The sequence below is a fragment of the Gorilla gorilla genome, chromosome 15, assembly GCF_029281585.2.
Source record: "Gorilla gorilla gorilla isolate KB3781 chromosome 15, NHGRI_mGorGor1-v2.1_pri, whole genome shotgun sequence".
In the NCBI taxonomy this organism is placed as follows: domain Eukaryota; kingdom Metazoa; phylum Chordata; class Mammalia; order Primates; family Hominidae; genus Gorilla; species Gorilla gorilla.
This window is the reverse complement of record NC_073239.2, coordinates 22,078,529-22,101,249: the sequence shown is the minus strand read 5'-3', so window position 1 is coordinate 22,101,249 and position 22,721 is coordinate 22,078,529. Positions and strand designations below refer to the sequence as shown.

At 44.8% G+C, this 22,721-nt stretch overlaps 2 protein-coding genes across 3 annotated transcripts in view; both read right to left on the bottom strand.

Annotated features, from left to right (window-relative positions):
- Window positions 1-2,446: 2,446 nt before the first annotated feature.
- SNX6 (sorting nexin 6) overlaps window positions 2,447-22,721 on the bottom strand; it is a 69,224-nt gene continuing 48,949 nt past the window's right edge. For both annotated transcript variants that reach the window (XM_019009937.4, XM_055361310.2), the window contains 4 exons: window positions 16,989-17,075; window positions 8,884-9,043; window positions 8,716-8,801; window positions 2,447-4,213 (listed from right to left, as the gene is read on the bottom strand). In XM_019009937.4, the coding sequence (XP_018865482.1) occupies window positions 4,160-4,213; window positions 8,716-8,801; window positions 8,884-9,043; window positions 16,989-17,075 (387 nt within the window). In that variant the 3' untranslated portion in view covers window positions 2,447-4,159. The remainder of the gene's footprint in view (window positions 4,214-8,715; window positions 8,802-8,883; window positions 9,044-16,988; window positions 17,076-22,721) is intronic.
- Window positions 9,670-11,178, bottom strand: LOC101124919 (small ribosomal subunit protein eS19-like). The gene has a single exon (XM_055361311.2). It carries the CDS (start codon window positions 10,162-10,164, stop codon window positions 9,724-9,726), a length of 441 nt encoding a protein of 146 aa, XP_055217286.2. The 5' UTR covers window positions 10,165-11,178; the 3' UTR covers window positions 9,670-9,723.

Below are 22,721 nucleotides of genomic sequence, written 5' to 3'. Positions count from 1 at the left end.
CTCTGGACTCATTTGATTTTCTTCTAATGTTTTATATACATATACATATACATATATATATATATATATATATTTTTTTTTTTTTTTTTTTTTTTTTTTTTTTGAGATGGCGTCTCACTCTGTCAGCAGGCTGGAGAGCGGTGGCGCGATCTCGGCTCATTGCAACCTCCGTCTCCCGGGTTCAAGTGATTCTCCCGCCTCAGCCTCCCAAGTAGCTGGGACTACAGGTGCACACCACCACACCCGGCTAATTTTTGTATTTTTAGTAGAGACGGGGGTTTCACCATATTGGCCAGGATGGTCTCCATCTCCTGACCTCGTGATTTGCCCTCCTCGGCCTCCCAAAGTGCTGGGATTACAGGTGTGAGCCACTGCACCCGGCCTCTAATGTAAAATACTTAAAAAAAAAAATTCTGGGCCGGGCGCGGTGGCTGACGCCTGTAATCCCAGCACTTTGGGAGGCCAAGGCGGGCGGATAACCTGAGGTCAGGAGTTCAAGACCAGCCTGGCCAACATGGTGAAACCCCGTCTCTACTAAAAAATACAAAAATTAGCTGGGCATGATGGCGGGTTCCTGTAATGCCAGCTACTCCGGAGGCTGAGGCGGGAGAAAAACTTGAACCCAGGAGGCGGAGGTTGTAAAGAGCCGAGATCGCGACATTGCACTCCAGCCTGGACGACAGAGTGAGACTCCGTCACAAAAAACAAAAAAACAAAACAAAAACCAAAAAAAACATAAAAAACAAACAACAACAACAACAACAACAAACTAAACCTCTAATCACAGGTCAGTTTTACTGTTTCTCAGGTCCAGACTCGTTTTGTGCTGTTTGCAGGGTATCCTGCAGTGGCCACTCCTGTCTTACTAACAGACCCTGATTTTGTCCACAGGATCAACACACCCAGCTAAAACAGCTCAACTTCCTCATCATACAACACAGTTCTGGCCAGTTAGACACACGTCCCCGGAAAGGGCATCTCCAGGAGAATAAAAAGGCCAAGCCACTTTTTGAAGAAAGTCTTTGTCCCTACCCCCTTTTTCTACCTGGAAGTCAGACTCAGGCCTGGAGTGTAGCGGCCGCCTTGGTACCTGGAAGCAACAATCATGGCCGGGAGACCTTACACCTGGCATGGTAGAGCAGACGGAGGAGGGGCCGCCTGGTGAATAGCCTGGCCAACAGCCCCAAACTGCTACCCCTTAAATTCTGGGTAGGTGAGAAAAATAAGTCCTGTCTAAGCTGCTCATTGTTTTAGTTACCTGTAGCCAAAGTTAAATCCTACCTAAAAGCGTTCTCCCCTCATTTTTATATTACATGCCATTTTTTATTTTATTTTATTTTGTTTTATTTATTTAGAGACAGAGTTTCGCTCTTGTTGCCCAGGCTGGAATGCAATGGCGCGATCTTGGCTCACTACAGCCTCTGCCTCCCAGGTTCAAGTGATTCTCCTGCCTCAGCCTCCCGAGTAGCTGGGATTACACGCACCCGCCACCACGCCCAGCTAATTTTTTTTTTTTTTTTTTTTTTTTTTGAGCCGGAGTCTCGCTCTGTCGTCCAGGTTGGAGTGCAGTGGCGCAATCTCAGCTCACTGCAAGCTCCACCTCCTGGGTTCACGCCATCCTCCTGCCTCAGCCTCCCGAGTAGCTGGGACTACAGGTGCCCGCCACCGCGCCCGGCTAATTTTTTGTTTTTTTAGTAGAGACGGGGTTTCACCGTGTTAGCCAGGACGGTCTTGATCTCCTGACCTCGTGATCCGCCCGCCTCGGCCTCCCAAGGTGCTGGGATCACAGGCGTGAGCCACCACGCCCAGCCAAAAAGTTGTTTTAAAATTTTTTTGAGAGATAGGATCTCGCTTAGTTGCCCAGGCTGGTCTTGAACTCCTGGGCTCAAGCAATCTTCCCACTTTGGACCCCCACAGTGCTGGGATTACAGGGGTAAGCCACCACACCCAACCTCAATCTTCTTGTGATCTGTTATGCTGACAACCAAGACAGCTACTTAGTGGTTGGTTGATGGGTGGACAGTGTATACAGCATGGACACACTGGACAGAGGCATGACTCAATGTTCCAGGTAGGACGGCAACAGATTTCATCACGCTACTCAGAACAGCACAACATTTAAAACATAAATTGTTTCTGGAGTTTTTCATTTAGTATTTTCAGATTTCAGGTGACTGCTGTAACTTGAAGCAAGAAAAGTGAAACTACAGAAAAGGGAGGACCACTGGACGGCTGCTTTCATTCTACGCCCACTTTTTAGAGTGCATTCCCACAATAAGCACTCTAACAATGTAAACCAGGGGCCAAGGGATGCACCTTCCACTCTACTTCCTTCCCCAGAAAAGACCACCTTGGTAAATACAGAATGGCAAACGGTTAAGTGAAACACTGTATAGCTTTTGGCCCTATACTTAGTATTTCTTAACATTTACACAGCATTTTCACATTTCCAAAGCAGAGTACCAACATTTATTAATCCTCACAACACCCCTGTGAGGTAGGTCAGTATGTCCTTTAGAGTAGAGAACTGAGGCAGAGGTCAAGCAAACCTGCCCTGGGCCACAGAGCAGCAGATGAAGGGCCTAGACCTGGATCCAGAAGCTAGGGCTCTCGGTCCAGCATTCATCCACTGGTGGACATCACATGGGCTTATTTTTACCAGTGAAGGTTACGTGAAGGACAAAACGCACTCAGCCAGCAACGGAAACTCAACAGTTCAAACAGCACCGGGGAACATGTCAGTTAAAGAGACGAAACACTGACCAGCTCATGAATGAGGCAAGACAACAAGCGGCTGAGGAAGTGTGGAATCATCACGACTGGGGATTAGACCAAGAACGGGCGCTCAGGAGGGTTCAGGAAAATGTAAACAAACTAGGAACCCATCCAAGGGGTGACAGGCCCAAATGCCTACGGTCTCCAAATGGTAGAAAAATTAGAAAAAGATAGTGGAAAAATCCAACCACGCAACCTTAACTTTAAACTAGGAATGACAATAATGTTTCTAATGTTCATTCACATTAGAAAGGCCGATAATGTTTGTAATATAACTTCTAGCGATAGTATCCTATTTGTATGCCAACTTTCATCTCAAGTATTCTGCTTTTCTTTCCCCACAGACAAACAAGTGTTGTTCTTTACAGCAGACCTCTTTCCCTCTACATACCAATCTATCCACTCGCATAACTACTAAGTGGCTCAATGGCCTATGGCTCATGCTTAATTGGCTGAGCTAGGCGCGGAATCCGGGAAACCACAACAGACTGTACTCTGCTCCTGTATTTCAGGAATAACTGTCACTAACCTGCCTCTGTCCGATTCCACCTTCTATGAAGTACACACAGAGGAGCAGTTCATTCTTTTGTAAAGGGATTGGTGGACTTTGTTCGAGATGCCATTTCAAAAGAAATGAGAAAAAAGAAAAACTAAGACCTGCACTGTAAAGCATAATACAGGAGTAGATTTATTACAGCTACTCCACATTTTCCAGAGTGATACAATGACCATAGAGTTAAAAACTATCACTGTTATCGCTGTTTATTTTACAATAATTGGTTTAGTCTACAAGTTTAAGGCAAACATACTAATGCATTTGCTTTTCTTCAGAAATCATACTTATAAAGATTACATAAAATCTGTCCCAAAACGTCTAAGAAATATTCAGTAATTAAAAATAAGTCTGATTAAGATGCTTTACCAGGATACATGAATGAACTATGGTGGTATATGCTTTTAAAAACAAAATTTAAAAAATTCAAAAAAGGCAATCTTTATCTTGTTTCAACAATGCATTCTGAAAAGGTTAAATTTCAGAAATTATTTAAAGGTAAATAAGATTGGCAGCCATAAGGAATACTATTTATAAAATAAACAGAGTTATAGAGGCTACTTTAAAGAAGAATGAACTTTGGACTTCTGAGTATGACGAGTGCACGATGATGGACCACTGTCGTGGGGAACACAGTGCGGCATCACAGCACACAGACTGGCATCGCCTGGGCGTGCACTGCTCCATGTTTCTCAGAAAAAGAGGAGTTGATGCACTTTTTCAGCTGCTTTTTGTTTGTTTCCAGTGAGCATAAATGCTTAACATCATTAAGAAAACAAAAATAAAATTTGAAGGAAGGCAGCCCTTTTTAACAGGAAGGCGGAGTGTGGCTTATGTGTCTCCATTTAACACTGCCAGGCAGTTCTGCAGCAACTGTAGATTACCCTAAAAAAGGAAGAAAAAATAAATTACAAATTTTATTTCAAACAATTCAGAAGACTCCTACTGAAAATACAGTTAGAAACAACATAAAATATAGTGTTAGAAGCCGGGCGCGGTGGCTCATGCCTGTAATCCCAGCCCTCTGGGAGGCCGAGGTGGGTGGATCACGAGGTCAGGAGATCGAGACCATCCTGGCTAACACAGTGAAACCCCATCTCTACTAAAAAATACAAAAAATTAGCCGGGCGTGGTGGTTGGCACCTGTAGTCCCAGCTACTCGGTATGCTGAGGCAGGAGAATGGCGTGAACCCGGGAGGCGGAGCTTGCAGTGAGCAGAGATCGCGCCACTGCACTCCACCCTGGGCCAAAGAGCGAGACTGTGTCTCAAAAAAAAAAAAAAGAAAAAAAAATATAGTGTTAGAAGTCATATGACTTTATCGATATATTAGAAATTTTAAAACAGCCATTCATTATATACACATAAAGGATTAAATACATAAAATTACATGATTTGTTTCACATACAATAATACTTTCTACATACCAGATTCTTCAGTAAATTTCTTTTTTTCTTTTTTTTTTTCTGAGATGGAGTATCACTCTGTTGCCCAGACTGGAGTGCAATGGCACCATCTCAGGTCACTGTAACCTCCGCCTCCTGGGTTCAAGTAATTCTCCTGCGTCAGCCTCCCCAGTAGCTGGGATTACAGGTGTCTGCCACCATGCTCAGCTAATTTTTGTATTTTTAGTAGAGACAGGGTTTTGCCATGTTGGCCAGGCTGGTTTTGAACTCCTGATCTCAGGTGATCCGCCTACCTCAGCCTCCCACAGTGCTGTGATTACAGGCGTGAGCCACTGCGCTGGCCTTTGTTTTGAGACAGAGTCTTGCTTTGTCACCCAGACTAAAGTGCAGTGGCATGATCTTGGCTCAGTGCAACCTCTGCCTCCGGCGTTCAAGCGATCCTTCTGGCTCAGCCTGCTGAGTAGCTGAGATTACAGGCGCGTGCCACCACGCTGGCTAATATTTTTAGTAGAGACGGGGTTACACTACGTTGGCCAGGCTGGTCTTGAACCCCTGACCTCAGATGATCTGCCCGCCTTGGCCTCCCAAAGTGCTGGGATTACAGGGGTGAGCCATGGCACCCAGCCTTCACTGTAGGATATTTAACAGCATCCTTGGCCCACCATGTACTGGTAGTAACCATAGAACACCCAGTTGTGATAACCACAAATGTCTCCAGATATTGCAAAATGTCCTCTGGGGGGCAGAATCACCTCTGGTTGAGTACTACTGTTAATAGAACAGTTATCAGAAATTTAAATACAGAGAACTCAGGTCAGAAAGAACTTGAAAAAGTATAGAATCTGGCCAGGCGCGGTGGTTCACGCCTGCAATCCCAGCACTTTGGGAAGCCAAGGTAGGCGGATCACCTGAGGTCAGCAGTTTGAGACCCGCCTGGCCAACATGGTGAAACCCTATCTCTACTAAAAATACAAAAATTAGCTGGGCGTGGTGGTGCGCACCTGTGTCCCAGCTATTCGAGAGGCTGAGGCAGGAGAATTGCTTGAACCCGGGAGGCAGAGGTTGCAGTGAGCTGAGATCACGCCACTGCACTCCAGCCTGGGGCAAAAAGAGTGAAACTAAGTATCAAAAAAAAAAAAAAAAGTATAGAATCTGGAAACTGGACACTGACATCAATCTATAAGAGGACTCAGCAAACTTTTTGTGTAAAAGGCTAAATAATAAGTATTTTAGGCTGTTTCAACAACTCCATTATGCTACTACGTAAAAGCAGCCACAAAGCATAAATGAATGAACTTGGCTGCGTTCCAATAAAATTTTACTTATGGATACTTAAATCTGAATTTCATAATTAATACATTTAATACATGTCATGACTTTTTTTTTTTTTTTTTTTGAGAAGGAGTCTTGCTCTGTCACCCAGGCTGGACTGCAGTGGCGCGATCTCGGCTCACTGCAAGCTCTGCCTCCTGGGTTCACGCCATTCTCCTGCCTCAGCCTCCTGAGTAGCTGGGACTACAGGTGCCTGCCACCACGCCCAGCTAATTTTTTGTATTTTTAGTAGAAATGGGGTTTCACCGTGGTAGCCAGGATGGTCTCGATCTCCTGACCTCGTGATCTGCCCGCCTCGGCCTCCCAAAGTGCTGGGATCACAGGCGTGAGCCACCGCGCCCGGCTGACATATTCTACCTTAAAGAAAAAAAAAACCCAACCATTTAAAAATGGGAACACCATTCCCTGCTCACAGACTACAAAAGCAGGTGGGCTGTAGTTTACCAACCCCTGATCTACAGCAAAACTTTTGGTAGTTCATGACCTCTTTGTTTTTATTTTTAGACACACAATCTCACTCTGTCGCCCAAGCTGGAGTGCAGTGGCGCAATCTTGGCTCACAGCAACCTCCGCCTCCCGGGTTCGAGCGATCGTCTCGCCTCAGCCTCCGGAGAAGCTGGGATTACAGGCGTGCACCACTATGCCCGGCTGATTTTTTTTTTTCTTTTTTATTTTGAGACGGAGTCTCACTCTGTCTCCCAGGCTGGAGTGCAGTGACGCGATCTTGGCTCACTGCAAGCTCCGCCTCCCGGGTTCACGCCATTCTCCTGCCTCAGCCTCCTGAGTAGCTGGGACCACAGGCGCCCGCCACCATGCCTGGTTAATTTTTTGTATTTTTAGTAGAGATGGGGTTTCACCGTGTTAGCCAGGATGGTCTCGATCTCCTGACCTCGTGATCCACCCGCCTCGGCCTCCCAAAGTGCCGGGATTACAAGCGTGAGCCACCACGCCTGGCTGATTTTTGTATTTTTAGTAGAGGACAGGGTTTCACCATGTTGGCTTGCAGTCTCGAACTCCTGACCTCAAGGGCTGGGATTAAAGGCATGAGCCACTGTGCCCAGCCTCTCTTTAAAAAAAAATTAAAACAATGAACATTAGAAACCAGCTCAGGCTCAGTAAGAGTAATAATGTCAAACTTATCAAAACATTTTGACAGGGTTATTAGACCAAGAAATCAAAAAACAAAAATAGCAAATGTTAAATAAATTTTTCTTTTTGGCATCCAGGCTGCACTGCAGTGGCGCAATCTTGGCTCACGCAGCCTCCGCCTCCTGAGTTTAATCAACTGTCCTGCCTCGGCCTCCCAAGTAGCTGGGATTACAGGCACCCACCACCACGCCCAGCTAATTTTTATATTTTTAGTAGAGATGAGGTTTCACCATGTTGGCCAGGCTGGTCTTGAACACCTGACCTCAGATAATCCACCCATCTTGGCCTCCCAAAGTGTTGGGATTACAGGCGTGAGCCACCACACCCAGCCTAATTTTTAAATGTTTTTATTAAGAAAGACTTTTTAAAAAACAACTAGTCAAAAAATGATACTGGTTTCCATATTAGGTATTAGATTCTTTCAGAGCTGACCATTGGAGACGTTATAGATATTATTTTTGCTTTAATTAAATAATCTTTAAAATCCCTCTCAATTCTAAGAGTCTCTATTCTTAAAATTACTCTAAGGTTTAGGCCAAACTTTCTATTAACTACAAGAAGAGGCTTAATTCAAAGTAAACAACTAACGTGAAAAAAGACCAGAGGGCCAGGCATGGTGGCATACACCTGTAATCCCAGCTACTCGGGAGGCTGAGGCAGGAGGATTAACTGAGCCCAGGAGTTTGATGCTATCCTGGACAACATAGCAAGATTCCAGCTCTAAAACATAATTAAATAAATACATTTTCAAAAAACCTGGCCGGGCATGGTGGCTGATGCCTGTAATCTCAGCACTACGGGAGGCTGAGGCAGGTGTATCACCTCATGTCAGGAGTTCGAGACCAGTCTGGCTAACATGGTGAAAACACTGTCTCTACTAAAAATACAAAAATTGGCTGGGTGTGGTGGCACGCGCCTGTAGTCCTAGCTACTCGGGAGGCTGAGGCAGAAGAGTTGCTTGAACCTGGGAAGCAGAGGTTGTGGAGGTCTCAAAACAAAACAAAACAAAAAAGCCCCAGACTAGCCGGGTACGGTGGCTCGTGTCTGTAATCTCAGCACTTTGGGAGGCTGAGGTAGGAGGATCATTTGAGGACGGGATTTCGAGATAAGCCTGGCCAACATGGTGAAACCCTGTCTCTACTAAAAATACAAAAATTACCCAGGTGTGGTGGCACATACCTGTAATCCCAGCTACTCAGGAGGCTGAGGCGTGAGAATCGCTTGAACCCGGGAAGCAGAGGTTGCAGTGAACTGAGATCATGCCACTGCACTCCAGCCTGGGCAATAGCGCCAGACTCTGTCTCAAAAAAACAAAACAAAACAAAAAACCCAGACCAACTATTTTGAAGCAGTGAAATAATCTTGGAAAATGTAATTCCAGTTCAGGAATAGTTGTCACAGTATCCCTATGAGAACTGACATTAAAGAATTATCAATGTCATAACTGATTCATTTCTAAATTACATGTAACTTAAATTATTAAATCTTTATTACAACACTACCTTTGCATGCTTCAGTTCTAACTCTGCCAGTTCCACTAAATTTTTTCTGAATGCAGCAACTCTTCTTGTCTTAAAATCTATAAGTTCTGTGAAAAAGAAATTAGGATTATTTAATTTACATAATAGTCATAAAGCATATCTTGTGATTAAAGGTTAACATAACAGTACCTTGTTTTGCAGACTCAGATATTTTTTCAAATTTCTGACAACATAATTGTTGGGAAGTTTCGGCCTGTAGAACATCTTTATTTTTTGCTCTTGCTTTATCCAGTGCTTTATTAGCATTTTCATAATCCACTAGTGACCTAGACCTTCGATACAGGAGATCCTATAAAACAGAATGCTTCACAATAGTATATATACCGCATGTTTCCAGTAGTCACACCCAGCCACCAATGTCACCACCACCACAACCATCAGAGCTAACACACAGTGAATACTACATGCCAGTTACTCCAATTTTTTTTTTTTTTTTTTTTTTTGAGGTGGAGTTTTGCTCTTGTGGCCCAGGCTGGAATGCAATGGCGTGATCTTGGCTCACTGCAACCTCTGAATTTTTTTTTTTTTAAGACGGAGTCTCGCTCTGTCACCAGGCTGGAGTGCAGTGGCACGATCTCCGCTCACTGCAACCTCCGCCTCGCGGATTTTCAAGCAATCCTCCTGCCTCAGTCTCCCGAGTAGCTGGGACTACAGGTGCACACCACCACGCCTGGCTAATTTTTGTAGTTTTAGTAGAGATGGGGTTTCACCACGTTAGCCAGGATGGTCTCGATCTCTTGACCTCGTGATCCACCCGCCTCGGCCTCCCAAAGTTATTCTAATATTTAAAGATTTTTGTAGAGACGGGGCCTCACTATGTTGCCCAGGCAGGTCTCAAACTCCTGGCCTCAAAGTGATCCCCCTATTTCAGCCTGCTAAAGTGGATTACAGGCGTGAGCCACTGCACTCAGCCTGTTTTTTTTTTTTTTTTAACGAATGAGGCAATTTATTAACCCAGCATGGTTTGTTCTAATGCTTCTTGTTGGCAACTGCCACCTGTCCAGCGATTCTGTCCAGATCTCTCTGTCCCTGAGGTGTCAGTTTGTGGCCCCCATCTTGGTCCTTTTCCACCATTTTTAGCCCCTCCAGGGCTTGGAGGACCCGGTGAGCCACACTCTTGGAGCCTCGGCTAAAGTGGCCAGGCATGATGCCACTTCTCTGACATCCCCCATAGATCTTGGTCATGGAGCCAACCCCAGCGCCAGCCCAGGGGTACAGGTGCCACGCTGTGGAAGCAGCTCGCGTGTAGAACCAGTTCTCATCGTAGGGAGCAAGCTCTTTGTGCTTGGCCAGCTTGACGGTGTCCACCCATTCGGGGACTTTCAGCTTCCCAGACTTTCTGAGGAAGGCTGCCAGAGCTCTGACGAACTCCTGCTGGTTCACATCTTTTACAGTAACTCCAGGCATCATGCGGCCCGGCCTGCGCACTGCCAGCCAGGGGAAAGGGCTCAGTCCGTTTTTTAAGTAACAGCTTGATAGTCCATGTACCACATAACTCACAATTTAAAATATGTAATTCAATGGTTTTTAGCAAGCTCACAGAATTGAGGATCACCATAATCGATTTTAGAACACTTTCATCACCCAAAAAGAAACCCCATGCCCATTAACAGCCACTTGCCATTTCCCCATGTGTGCCCATATCCCTAGACGACTGCTAATTTGCTGCCTACTACAGATTTGCCTATTCTGGACATGTTTTTTTTTTGTTTTTTGTTTTGAGATGGAGTCTCACTCTGTTGCTTAGGCTGGAGTGCGGTGGTGTGAACTCGGCTCACTACAACCTCCACCTCCCGGGTTCAAGTGATTCTCCTGCCTCAGCCTCCTGAGTAGCTGGGACTACAGGCGTGTGCCACCAAGCCTGGCTAATTTTTGTACTTTTAGTAGAGATGGGGATTCACCTATTCTGGGCATTTCATAAAAATGGAATCGTGTGATTTTTGTGCCTAGCTTCTGCCACTTAGCACGTTTCAAGTTCATCTATGTTGTAGCACAAATCAATATTTCACTCCTTTCTACTGCTGAATAGTATTTCACTGTATGGTTATATCACATTAATTCATCAGTTGATAGGCATTTGGTTTATTACCACTTTTTGGATATAATTAATAATGCTGCTGTGAACATTTGCATACAAGTGTTTATGTGGACATGGTTTCATTTCTCACTATTAAGGAATGAAATCGCTGAGTCATATGGTAACTCCACATCAAACCTTTCAGTAACTGCCATATGGTTTTCCATAGTGGCTGAACATTTTACATTCCTACCAACACCATATGAGAGTTCAAATTTTGTCACTCACATCCTTGCCAACACTTATTTTAATTTGTTTTTTTGGGTTTTTTTGTTTTGTTTTGTTTTTGGAGATGGAGTTTCGCTGTTGTTGCCCAGGCTGGAGTGCAATGGTGTGATCTCAGCTCACCGCAACCTCTGCCTCCTGGGTTCAAGCAATTCTCCTGCCTCAGCCTCCAGAGTACCTTGAGATTACAGGCATGTGCCACCACGCCTGGCTAATTTTGTATTTTTAGTAGAGATGGGGTTTCTCCGTGGTCATGCTGGTCTTGAACTCCCGACCTCAAGTAATCTGCCCACCTCTGCCTCCCAAAGTGCTGGGATTACAGGTGTGAGCCACTGTGCCTGGTCTTACCTGTTTTTTTTTTTTTTAAATGAAGGCCACCTTGTGGGTATAAAGTGATATCTCACATTTTTTTTTTTTCCTGAGACTGAGTCGTGCTCTGTCATCCAGGCTGGAGTGCAGTGGTGCGATCTCGGCTCAGGGCAACCTCTGCTTCCCAGATTCAAGCAATTCTCCACCTCAGCCTCCCGAGTAGCTGGGATTACAGGCGCCTGCCACCATACCTGGCTAATTTTTTTGTATTGTTAGTAGAGACAGGGTTTCACCATGTTGGCCAGGCTGGTCTTGAACTCTCAACCTCGTGATCCACCTGCCTCAGCCTCCCAAAATGCTGGGATTACGGGCGTGAGCCACCGCACCTGGCCTTCTCTTTTTTTTTTTTTTTTGAGATGGAGTCTCACTGTGTCGCCCAGGCTGGAGTGCAGTGGTGCAATCTTGGCTCACTGCAAGTTCTGCCTCCCGGGTTCATGCCATTCTTCTGCCTCAGCCTCCCGAGTAGCTGGGACTACAGGCGCCCACCACCACGCCCGGCTAATTTTTTTGTATTTTAGTAGAGATGGGGTTTCACTGTGTTCGCCAGAATGGTCTCGATCTCCTGACCTCGTGATCCGGCCCCCTTGGCTTCCCAAAGTACTGGGATTACAGACGTCAGCCACCGCACCTGGCCCCAGCCTTCTCTTTTTATTAAGAGTTCTTCATATATTCTGAGAATATAAATTGTGTTACATCCAGACAATGGAATATTATTCAGCACTAAGAAGAAATGAGCTATCAAGCCATGAAAAGACATAGAAGAGGCCAGGTGCACTGGCTCACGTCTGTAATCCCAGCACTTTGGGAGGCTGAGGCAGGTGGATCACGAGGTCAGGAGATCAAGACCATCCTGGCTAAAACGGTGAAACACCATCTCTACTAAAAATACAAAAAATTAGCCGGGCGTGGTGGTGGGCGCCTGTAGTGCCAGCTACTTGGGAGGCTGAGGCAGGAGAATGGCGTGAACATGGAAAATGGAGATTACAGTGAGCTGAGATCATGCCACAGCACTCCAGCCTGGGCGACAGAGTGAGACTCCGTCTCAAAAAAAAAAAAACAACAACAAAAAATGGAAAGACACAGAAGAAACTTAAGCGCATGTAACTAAATGCAAGAAGCCCACCTGAAAACACTATATACTACATGATTCCAACTATATAACATTCTAGAAAAAGTAAAACTATGGAGACAGTAAAAAGATCAGTGGCTGCCAGGGATTTGGAGAAAGGAGGATGAACGGAGAGAGCACAGAGGATTTTTAGGACAACAAAAATACTGTGTATAATATTATAATGGTGGGCACATATCATGCATCCATAGCACATTTCTTTTTATTACTGAGTACTATTCCATTGTATGGCTATATAACAATGTGTTTATCTCATCATCCATTGGATATTTGCGTTGTCAATTTTCAGCTGTTACAAATAAAGCTGCTGTGAACACCTGTATGGACATATGCTTTCATTTCTTTCTTTCCTTCTTTTCTTTTTTTTTTTTCACTCTAGGATGGATACTGTTTTATTCATTTGCAGATAGGGAAGCAGGCTGACACCCCTAGGTAATGCAGTACATGCAGTAGCGGGACACAGACCTGACCTGAAGGCCTCTGAGGCTTCCACTCTTAAATGATCTCTTTCCTTCTTTTCAATAGAGATAGGATTGGGCTATGTTGCCAGGCTGGTCTTGAATTCCTGGCCTCCAGCAATCCTTCTGGCTTGGCCTCCCAAAGTGTTGGGATAACAGGGGTGAGCCACCACGCCCAGCCCTGCTTTCATTTCTCTTGGGTAAATACCTAGAAGTGAATTGACTGGATCACTGGATAGTATATTTCGCCTTTTAAGAAACTATGAAAGTTTTCCAAGGAAGTGCACCGCATTCCTATTAACAGTATATGATGGTTTAAGTTGGTATGTATCTTTGCCAGAATTTTTCTCATTTTAGCCATTCTAATTAAGGTGTACAGTGATACCCTGTTGTAGTTTTAATTCTGACAACTAAATTTTAATTATTTCTTAAAGTTACTAAGAAATTGTTATCTTAATAGATAGATATCTTAATTGATATCTTAATAGATTAACGACCACATTTGGCTGGGAACAGTGGCTCACAACTATAATCCCAACACCTTGGGAGGCCAAGGCGGGTGGATAACTTGAGCCCAGGAGTTTGCAACATAGTGAGACACTTGTCTCTGCAAAAAATTAAAACAAAAAACAACCACATTTGATAATTTAAAGTCTTCAAAAGTGAGTATTTTAGCACTGCCCATCCAATGTAAATAGTTCATAAGATATAATTTGATATGAACAGTGTATTTATAAGTACCTAAGAATTCAAAGTTAAAGGGTTATAGATAATTTAATAAAAATTATCAGCATCAGTGATCAGGTGGGAATTTTGTGTACAATATCTCAATTCACAAATTAACATTGAATTTGTGTTATCTGATCCACTAAGTTTTCAGTTATTTCTGTTTTTTTTTGGGTTTTTTTTTTTTTTGAGATGGAGTCTCGCTCTGTCCCCCAGGCCGGAGTGCCGTGGTGCGACCTCGGCTCACTGCAAGCTCCGCCTCCTGGGTTCATGCCATTCTCCTGCCTCAGCCTCCCAACTAGCTGGGACTACAGGCACCCACCAGCATGCCCGGCTAATTTTTTGTATTTTTTAGTAGAGACGGGGTTTCACCGTGTTAGCCAGGATGGTCTTGATCTCCTGACCTCGTGATCCACCCGCCTCAGCCTCCCAAAGTGCTGGGATTACAGGTGTGAGCCACCGCGCCCGGCCTCGTGTTAACTTTTTTAAAAGACAAGGTCTTACTCTGTTGTCCAGGCAACAGTATACAGTGGCAATCACGGCTCACTGCAGCTTTGAACTCCTGGGCTCAAGCAATCCTCCTGTGTCAGCCTCCCCTGGGACTACGGGAACACACCACCATGGCCTAGCTAATTTTTAAAATATTCTGTAGACATAGAATGTCATTTTGTTGCCTAGGCTGGTCTTGAACTCCTGGCCTCATGTGATTTTCCCACACTGGCCTCCCTAAGTGTTGAGATCACAGGCATAAGTCACAGTACCCAGCCAAAAAAACTTTTTGAGGCCAGGCGGGATGGTTCACGCCTGTAATCCCAGCACATTGGGAGGCTGAGGCTGGTGGATCACTTAAGGTAAGGAGTTTGAGACCAGCTTGGCCAACATGGTGAAACCCCGTATCTACTAAAAATACAAAAATTATCCAGGCATGGTGGCGAGTGCCTGTAGTCCCAGTTACTCAGGAGGCGGAGGCAGGAGAATGGCTTGAACCCAGGAGGCAGAGGTTGCCATAACCCAAGATCATGCCACTGCACTCCAGCCTGGGCAACAGGGTGAGACTCTGCCTTAAAAAAAAAAAAAAAATTGTTTTTGGTTAGTGTTCTAGTCTTGCACACAGCTTTTTTTTTTAAAATTAATTAATTTATTTTTTTCGAGATGGAGTCTCGCTTTGTCGCCCAGGCTGGAATGCAATGGCGTGGTCTCGGCTCACTGCTACCTACCTCCCTCTCCTGGGTTCAAACAATTCTCCTGCCTCAGCCTCTGGAGTAGCTGTGATTACAGGTGCCTGCTACCATGCCTGGCTAATTTTTGTATTTTTAGTAGAGACGGGGTTTCACTATGTTGGCCAGGCTGCTCTCGAACTGCTGACCTTGTGATCCACCCTCCTCAGCCTCCCAAAGTGCTGGGATTACAGGCGTGAGCCACTGCGCCCAGGAGCACATGGCCTTTTAAAAGGAAACATGAGTTGCCTTATAAAAAAGCATATTTTTGTTTTATGGCACTCTCATGCTCAATGGAGGACTTGCATAGACCAAATCAGAAATCCTTCTGCGGCCGGGTGTGGTAGCTCATGCCTGTAATCCCAGCACTTTGGGAGGCCGAGGTGGGGGGATCACGGGGTCAGGAGTTCCAGACCAGCCTGGCCAATATGGTGAAACTCCATCTCTACTAAAAATACAAAAATTAGCCGGGCGTGGTGGCGGGTACCTGTAATCCCAGCTACTTGGGAGGCTGAGGCAGGAGAATCACTTGAAGCCGGGAGGCGGAGGCTGCAGTGAGCTGCAATCATGCCACTGCACTCCAGCTTGGGTAACAGAGCTAGAGTCCACCTCAAAAAAAAAAAAGAGAAAAAGAGAAATCCTTTTGCAGTATGTGGCTCATGCCTGTTAATTCCAGCACTTTGGGAGGCCAAGGCATGCAGATCACCTGAGGTCAGGAGTTCGAGACCAGCCTGGCCAACATAGGGAAATCCCGCCTCTACTAAAAATACGAAAACTAGCTGGGTGTGGTGGCACAAGCCTGTAATCCCAGCTACTCAGGAGGCTGAGGCAGGAAAACCGCTTGAACCCAGAAGGAAGAGGTTACAGTTGGGTGACAGAGTGAGACTCCATCTCAAAAAAAAAAAAAAAAAAAAAAAAAGAAAGAAATCCTTTAGCAATACAACTGTTATTCCAGGGTTTTGTTTTCCAAGACATTTTACCTGAAGAAATATACCAAATTCATTTTTTTTTTTTTTTAAGGCGGAGGGTTTCTCCATGTTGATCAGGCTGGTCTCGAACTCCCAACCTCAGGTGATCCACCCACCTCAGCCTCCCAAAGTGCTGGGATTACAGGCGTAAGCCACTGCGCCCGGCCAGCTCCTGCTTTTTTCTTTTTCTTTGTTTTTATTTATTATTATTATTTTTTGAGACAGAGTTTCACTCTTGTTGCCCAGGCTGCAGTGCAATGGCGTGATATCTGCTCACTGCAACCTCCACCTCCTGCGTTCAAGCAATTCTCCTGCCTCAGCCTCCCAAGTAGCTGGGACTACAGGTGCCCACCACCATGCCCGGCTAATTTTTGTATTTTTAGTAGAGATGGGGTTTCACCATTGTTGGCCAGGGTGGTCTCGAACTCCTGATCTCAGGTGATCCACCCACCTCAGCCTCCCAAAGTGCTGATTAATTAGAGGCATGAGCCACCACCCCTGGCCTCAATTTTTTTTTTTTTTTTTGAGACAGAGTTTCGCTCTTGTTGCCCAGGCTGGAGTGCAATGGCACGCAACCTCAGCTCACTGCAACCTCCGCCTCCCGGGTTCAAGTGGTTCTCCCACCTCAGCCGCCCAAGTAGCTGGGACTACAGGCACCCGCCACCATGCCAGCTAATTTTTGTATTTTTAATAGAGACAGGGTTTCATCATGCTAGCCAGGCTGGTCTTGAACTCCTGACCTCAGGTGATCCTCTGGCCTCGGCCTCCCCAAGTGTTGGGATTACAGGCATGAGCGACCACACCTGACCACAAATTCATTTTTTTAAAGTTCTAGATTATATCAGAAGTATAATAAAGAGAAGACTTTTATGTGGGGTTTCCCACATGAAATATGTACAATTATACACATATATACAATTTCTAAAAGGAGAAATAAAATTCATATTTGAAAATATAATTTAAAATCATATAAAGGAGATAAATCATCATTAACAATCTGAAGTCTAACAAACTCAAGAAATGGCTGTTTGTAAAATGGGTCATTTAAAAAAAGATTAAAATTACCTTAGCAGCTTGAGATTCTCTTAAGTAATATTTTAAAAGATCAGAAAGTTTGAGGTCTTCATCAGCAGACACTCGTGCTTCTATTTTCTGAAAAGAAGGAAAAAATTGAATATTTAATCAACAACTACATTCTGCTCTCAGTGGTTTCCTTCTTTTTGTTGTTGTTTTTCTTTTTTTTTTTTTTTTTGAGACAGAGTCTTGCTCTGTCACCCAGGCTGGAGTGCAGTGGTGCGATCCCAGCTCACTGCAAGCTCTGCCTCCTGGGTTCACGCCATTCTCCTGCCTCAGCCTCCCGAGTAGCTGGGACTACAGGCGCCCGCCACCACGCCCGGCTATTTTTTTTTGTATTTTTTAGTAGAGACGGGGTTTCACCATGTTAGCCATGATGGTCTCAATCTCCTGACCTCGTGATCTGCCCGCCTCGGCCTCTCAAAGTGCTGGGATTACAGGCGTGAGCCACCGCGCCCGGCCTGGTTTCCTTCTTAATTACTTAATTTCCTACTTAATTTTAACTATTATTATAGTTTAAAAAATTGATAGTATCCATTCCTATTTTATTGAGCTTTCCTTCCCTTTTTGCTTCTACTAGCCTGTTACTTTTCTTTGCAACTCTCACATAAAATGAACAGAAAAAAGATCAGATCAAATGAGACTCATGAGTTTATGGAAGGACACCATATATATATATATATTTTTTTGAGACAGAGTCTTACTCTGTCACCTGGGCTGGAATGCAGTGGCGCAATCTCGGCTCACTGCAACCTCTGCTTCCCAGGTTCAAGCAATTCTCCTGCCTCAGCCTCCCGAGTAGCTGGAATTACAGGCATGCACTGCCATGCCTGGCTAACTTTTGTATTTTTAGTAGAGGTGGGGTTTCACCATGTTGGCCAGGCTGGTCTCAAACTCCTGACCTCAAATGATCCTCCTGCCTCAGCCTTCCAAAGTGCTGGGATTACAGGTGTGAACCACCATGCCCAGTCAGACTCTATAATGAGTTTCAATATGATCTTTTACCTTCATTAATATTTTCTCAGGCTGGGTATGGTGGCTCATGCCTGTATTCCCGGCACTTTGGGAGGCCGAGGCAGGCGGATCATGAGGTCGGGAGTTCGAGACCAGCCTGACCAACATGGTGAAACCCCGTCTCTACGAAAAATACAAAAATTAGCCAGGCATGGTGGTGCATGCCTGTAATCCCAGCTACTCAGAAGGCTGAGGTTGCAGTGAGCCAAGATTGAGCCAGTACACTCCAGCCTGGGTGACGGAGCGAGAGACTGTCTCAAAAAACAAAAAACAAAACAAAAAAAAACTTTCTAGGTATTTCTTTCTTTTTCAGACAAAGTCTTGCTCTGTTGCCAGGCTGGAGTACAGTGGCATGATCTCAGCTCCCTACAACCTCGGCCTCCTGGGTTCAAGCGATTCTCCTGCCTCAGCCTCCCTAGTAGCTGGGATTACAGGTGCACGTCACCAAGCTTGGCTAATTTTTTTGTATTTTTTTTTTAGTAGAGACGGGGTTTTGTCTTGTTAGCCAGGCTGGTCTCGAACTCCTGACCTCAGGTGACCCACCCACCTCAGCCTCCCAAAGTGCTGGGATTACAGATGTGAGCCACTGTGCCCAGCCTCTATTCATTTCAATTGTAATTGATATGTACACACAATTTTAAAGGAATGAAGGCTTGCAATGGTAGACTAGGTAATTCAATCTAATCCTCCTGCTGAGGACAGCCAGAAAATGCAGTCAAAGCTTTAGTAAAATGTGCCTGAAGACACCACAGAGTAATAACCAGAAGTGGTATGTTTGAGGTGAGATGGAAGGGGAAGTAGCCAAGTCAGACTAAAAAGATAGCTCTTCAGTATGACGGGACAGAGGATGAAAAGAAATTTATTATATCAACCAAATGCAATATATGGGACCTTGTTTGTATCCTGACTCAAACAAGCTATACTATAATAAAAAGCCATTTATGAGACAATTGGGAAAATGTATATACTGGATATTTGATGACATTAAGGGGGAATCATTAGTAACAGTATTGACTATATTAAAAATAATTCTTATACTAAAAAAAGAGACAGGTATGCATAAAGGACACAGAATGAAGACGGACTTTTTGGAATGTAAGAACTTTAAGCAATGTAGAAAATGTTAATATTGGCCAGGTGCAGTGGCTCACATCTGTAATCCCAGCACTACGGGAGGACAAGGCAGGTGGATCATTTGATTTTGAGGTCAGGAGTTTGAGACCAGCCTGGCCAACGTGGTGAAACCCCACCCCCCCCGTCTCTACATAAAAATTAGCTAGGAGTGGCAGCAATGCCTGTAATCCCAGGTACTTGGGAGGCTGAGGCATGAGACTCACTTGAGCCCAGGAGGCAAAGGTTGCAGTGAGCCAAGATCGTGCCACTGCACTCCAGCTTGGGTGACAGAGCAAGACCCTGTCTCAAAACAAACAAACAAACAAAAATACAAAAGGGAAAATGTTAATATTCAGAAACCTGGATGATGCATTACAGGGATTCTTGTACTATTTTCTGCAACTTTTCTGTAAGTCTGAAATTACCGTCAAAATAAAAAATTAAAGTAAGGCTGGCACCTTAATAAGGCTCATGCCTGTAATCCTAGCATTTTGGGAGGCTGAGGTGGGTGGAATACTTGAGGTCAGGAGTTCGAGGCCAGCCTGGCCAACATGGTGAAACCTATCTCTACTAAAGTACAGAAGTTAGTTGGGCATGGTGATGTGTGCCTGTAATCCCAGCTACTTGGGAGGCTGAGGCAGGAGAATCACTTGAACCCGGGAGGTGGAGGTTGCAGTGAATCAAGATGATGCCACTGCATTCCAGCCTGGGTGACAGAGTGAGATCTGTCTCAAAAAAAAAAAAAAAAAGTTAAGGGGCCAGGTGCGGTGGCTCATGCCTGTAATCCCAGCACTTTGGGAGGCCAAGGTGAGCGGATCACGAGGTCAAGAGATCAAGACCGCCCTGACCAACATGGTGAAACCCCATCTCTACTAAAAATACAAAAATTAGCTGGGCATGGAGGCGTGCACCTGTAGTCCCAGCTACTCAGGAGGCTGAGGCAGGCGAATTGCTTGAACCTGGGAGGCGGAGGTTTCAGTGAGCCAAGATCGCGCCACTGCACTCCAGCCTGGCAACAGAGCGAGACTTCATCTCAAAAAAAAAAAAAAAAAAAAAAAAAAGGTTAAACTAAAACAACTATACACCTACCAGAATGACAAAAATTATAAAGGTAAAATACTAAGTTTTAACAAGCTTGTAGAACAACCTAAATGCTCATACTCATTCTTGTGGGCATGCAAATTGGTACAATCATTATGGGAAAGTTTTGCAGTTTCTGCTGAAGCTTTTCACATAGTTATCATATGATCCATCAATTCCCCTCCTAGTTATATATACCCAACAGAATTGTATACTTGTGTTCAGAAGATATACAAGAATAATCTTAGCAGTATTGTTATAAACAAGCCCAAACTAGAAACTATCCAAATGCCTATCAACAGTAGAACAGATAAACAAATTAATAAAATACTATACCACAAGAAGAATAAAGGAACCAGGCCAGGTGGCTCATGCCTGTAATCCCAATGCTTTGAAGGGTGAGGCAGGAATATCAAAAGAGGCAAGGAGTTCAAGACCAGCCTGAGCAATGTAGTGAGACTCCCTCTCTACAAAAATTAGCCAGGCATGGTAACACACATCTGTAGTCCTAACTACTTGGGAGGCTGAGGCAAGAGGATGCTTGAGCTCAAGAGTTTGAGGCTACAATGAGTTATGATCATGCAACTGCACTCCCGCCTGGCCGACAGAGTGAGACTCCGTCTCTAAAACAAAAAGAATAAAGGAACTACATCTATGTGCAACAACATGGTTTAATCCTATGAATATAATGTTGAGTACAAGAAACAGACATAAAAGAATATAAGCCGGGCACAGTGGCTCACACCTGTAATTCCAGCACTTTGCGAGGCTGAGGCAGAATGACTGCCTGAGGCCAGGAGTTTCAGACCAGCCTGGGCAACATAGCAAGACCCTGTCTGTACCAAAAAAAAAAAAAAGAAAGAAAAATAATACATGTTGCACATGCATTTATATTATATATAAAAATAAAAAACGGGCTGGGCCGAGCACAGTGGCTCATGCCTGTAATTCCAGCACTTTGGGAGGCCAAGGCAGGCAGATCACTTGACATCAGGACTTTGAGACTAGCCTGGCCAACATGGTGAAACCCCATCTCTACTAAAAATACAAAAATTAGCCTGGCGTGGTGGCACATGCCTGTAATCTCAGCTACTCAAGAGGCAAGAGAATTGCTTGAACCTGGGAGGCGGAGGATGCAATGAGCCGAGATCGTGCCACTGCACTCCAGCCTCCGGCCTGGGTGAAAGAGCAAGACTCCGTCTCAAAAACAAACAAACAAACAAAAAACAAAACAAAAAACCCAAATCTCACTGGCAGTGCCTTGAAAGGCAGCTGAGGAGATGAGGAGGAGACAGGGCATCTAGGTTGCTGGTAATTTTCTATTCATTTTCTTTCTTTCTTTGATACAGGGTCTCTGTCACCCAGGCTGGAGTACACTGGCACAATCATAACTCACTATAACCTTGACCTCCCGGGCTCAAGAATCTTCCTGCCTCAGCCTCCCAAGTAGTTAGGACTACAGTTGCGCGCCACCACGCCTGGCTAATTTTTGGTAACTTTTGTAGAGAGGGAGTCTTGCTACATTGCCCAAGCTGGTCGAACTCCTGGCCTCTACTGATCCTCCCACCTCACCCTTCAATGTATGGCATTATGGGCGTGACCCACCTGGCCTGGTTCCTTTATTCTTATTGGTATATAGTATTTAATTAATTTGTTTATCTGTTCCAGGAGGGATTCCTTTTTTTTTTTTTTTTTTTAGAGACAGGGTCTCACTCTGTCACCCAGGATGGAGTGCAGATGCACGGTCACAGCTCACTGCAGCCTCAAACTCCTGAGCTCAAGCATCCTCCTGCCTCAGCCTCCCAAGTAGGACTACAGGTTTGCACCACCACACCTAGCTAATTTTTAAACGTTTTGTAGAGGCAGCGTCTTGCTATGTTTTACCAGGCTGATCTCAAATTCCTGGACTCAAGAGATCCTCCTGCCTCAGCCTCCCAAAGTGCTGGGATTACAAGCGTTAAGTCACTGCACACAGAAGAATATGAATTTTTATACAAATACTTAAAGGCAATAACAGAAAATGGAATTTCCTGAAAAACTCCCAATGGAATCCAAATCTGTTTCATCATCCTTCTGAAGTACACTCATCTTCCTCAATAGAGTTAAACAGAACCATAGCAAGTTAAATATTACCACATGCAGAGATTTAAATCGCCAAACGGTTAACAGTGATTACTCTTTTTATTTTTCTTTGAGACAGAGTCTTGCTCTGTCGCCAGGCTGGAGTGCAGTGGTGCAGTCTTGGCTCACTGCAACGTTGGCCTCCCGGGTTCAAGCGATTCTTGTGCCTCAGCCTCCCAAGTAGCTGGGACTATAGGCATGCGTCACCACGCCCAACTAATTTTTGTATTTTTAGTAGAGACAGGGTTTCACTATGTTGGCCAGGATGGTCTTGATCTCTTGACCTCGTGATCCGCCCCCCTTGGCCTCCCAAAGTGTTGGGATTACAGGCACGAGCCACCGTGCCTGGCCAATAGTGATCACTCTTTTAAAAAAATTTTCTGAATTGTGGTAAAA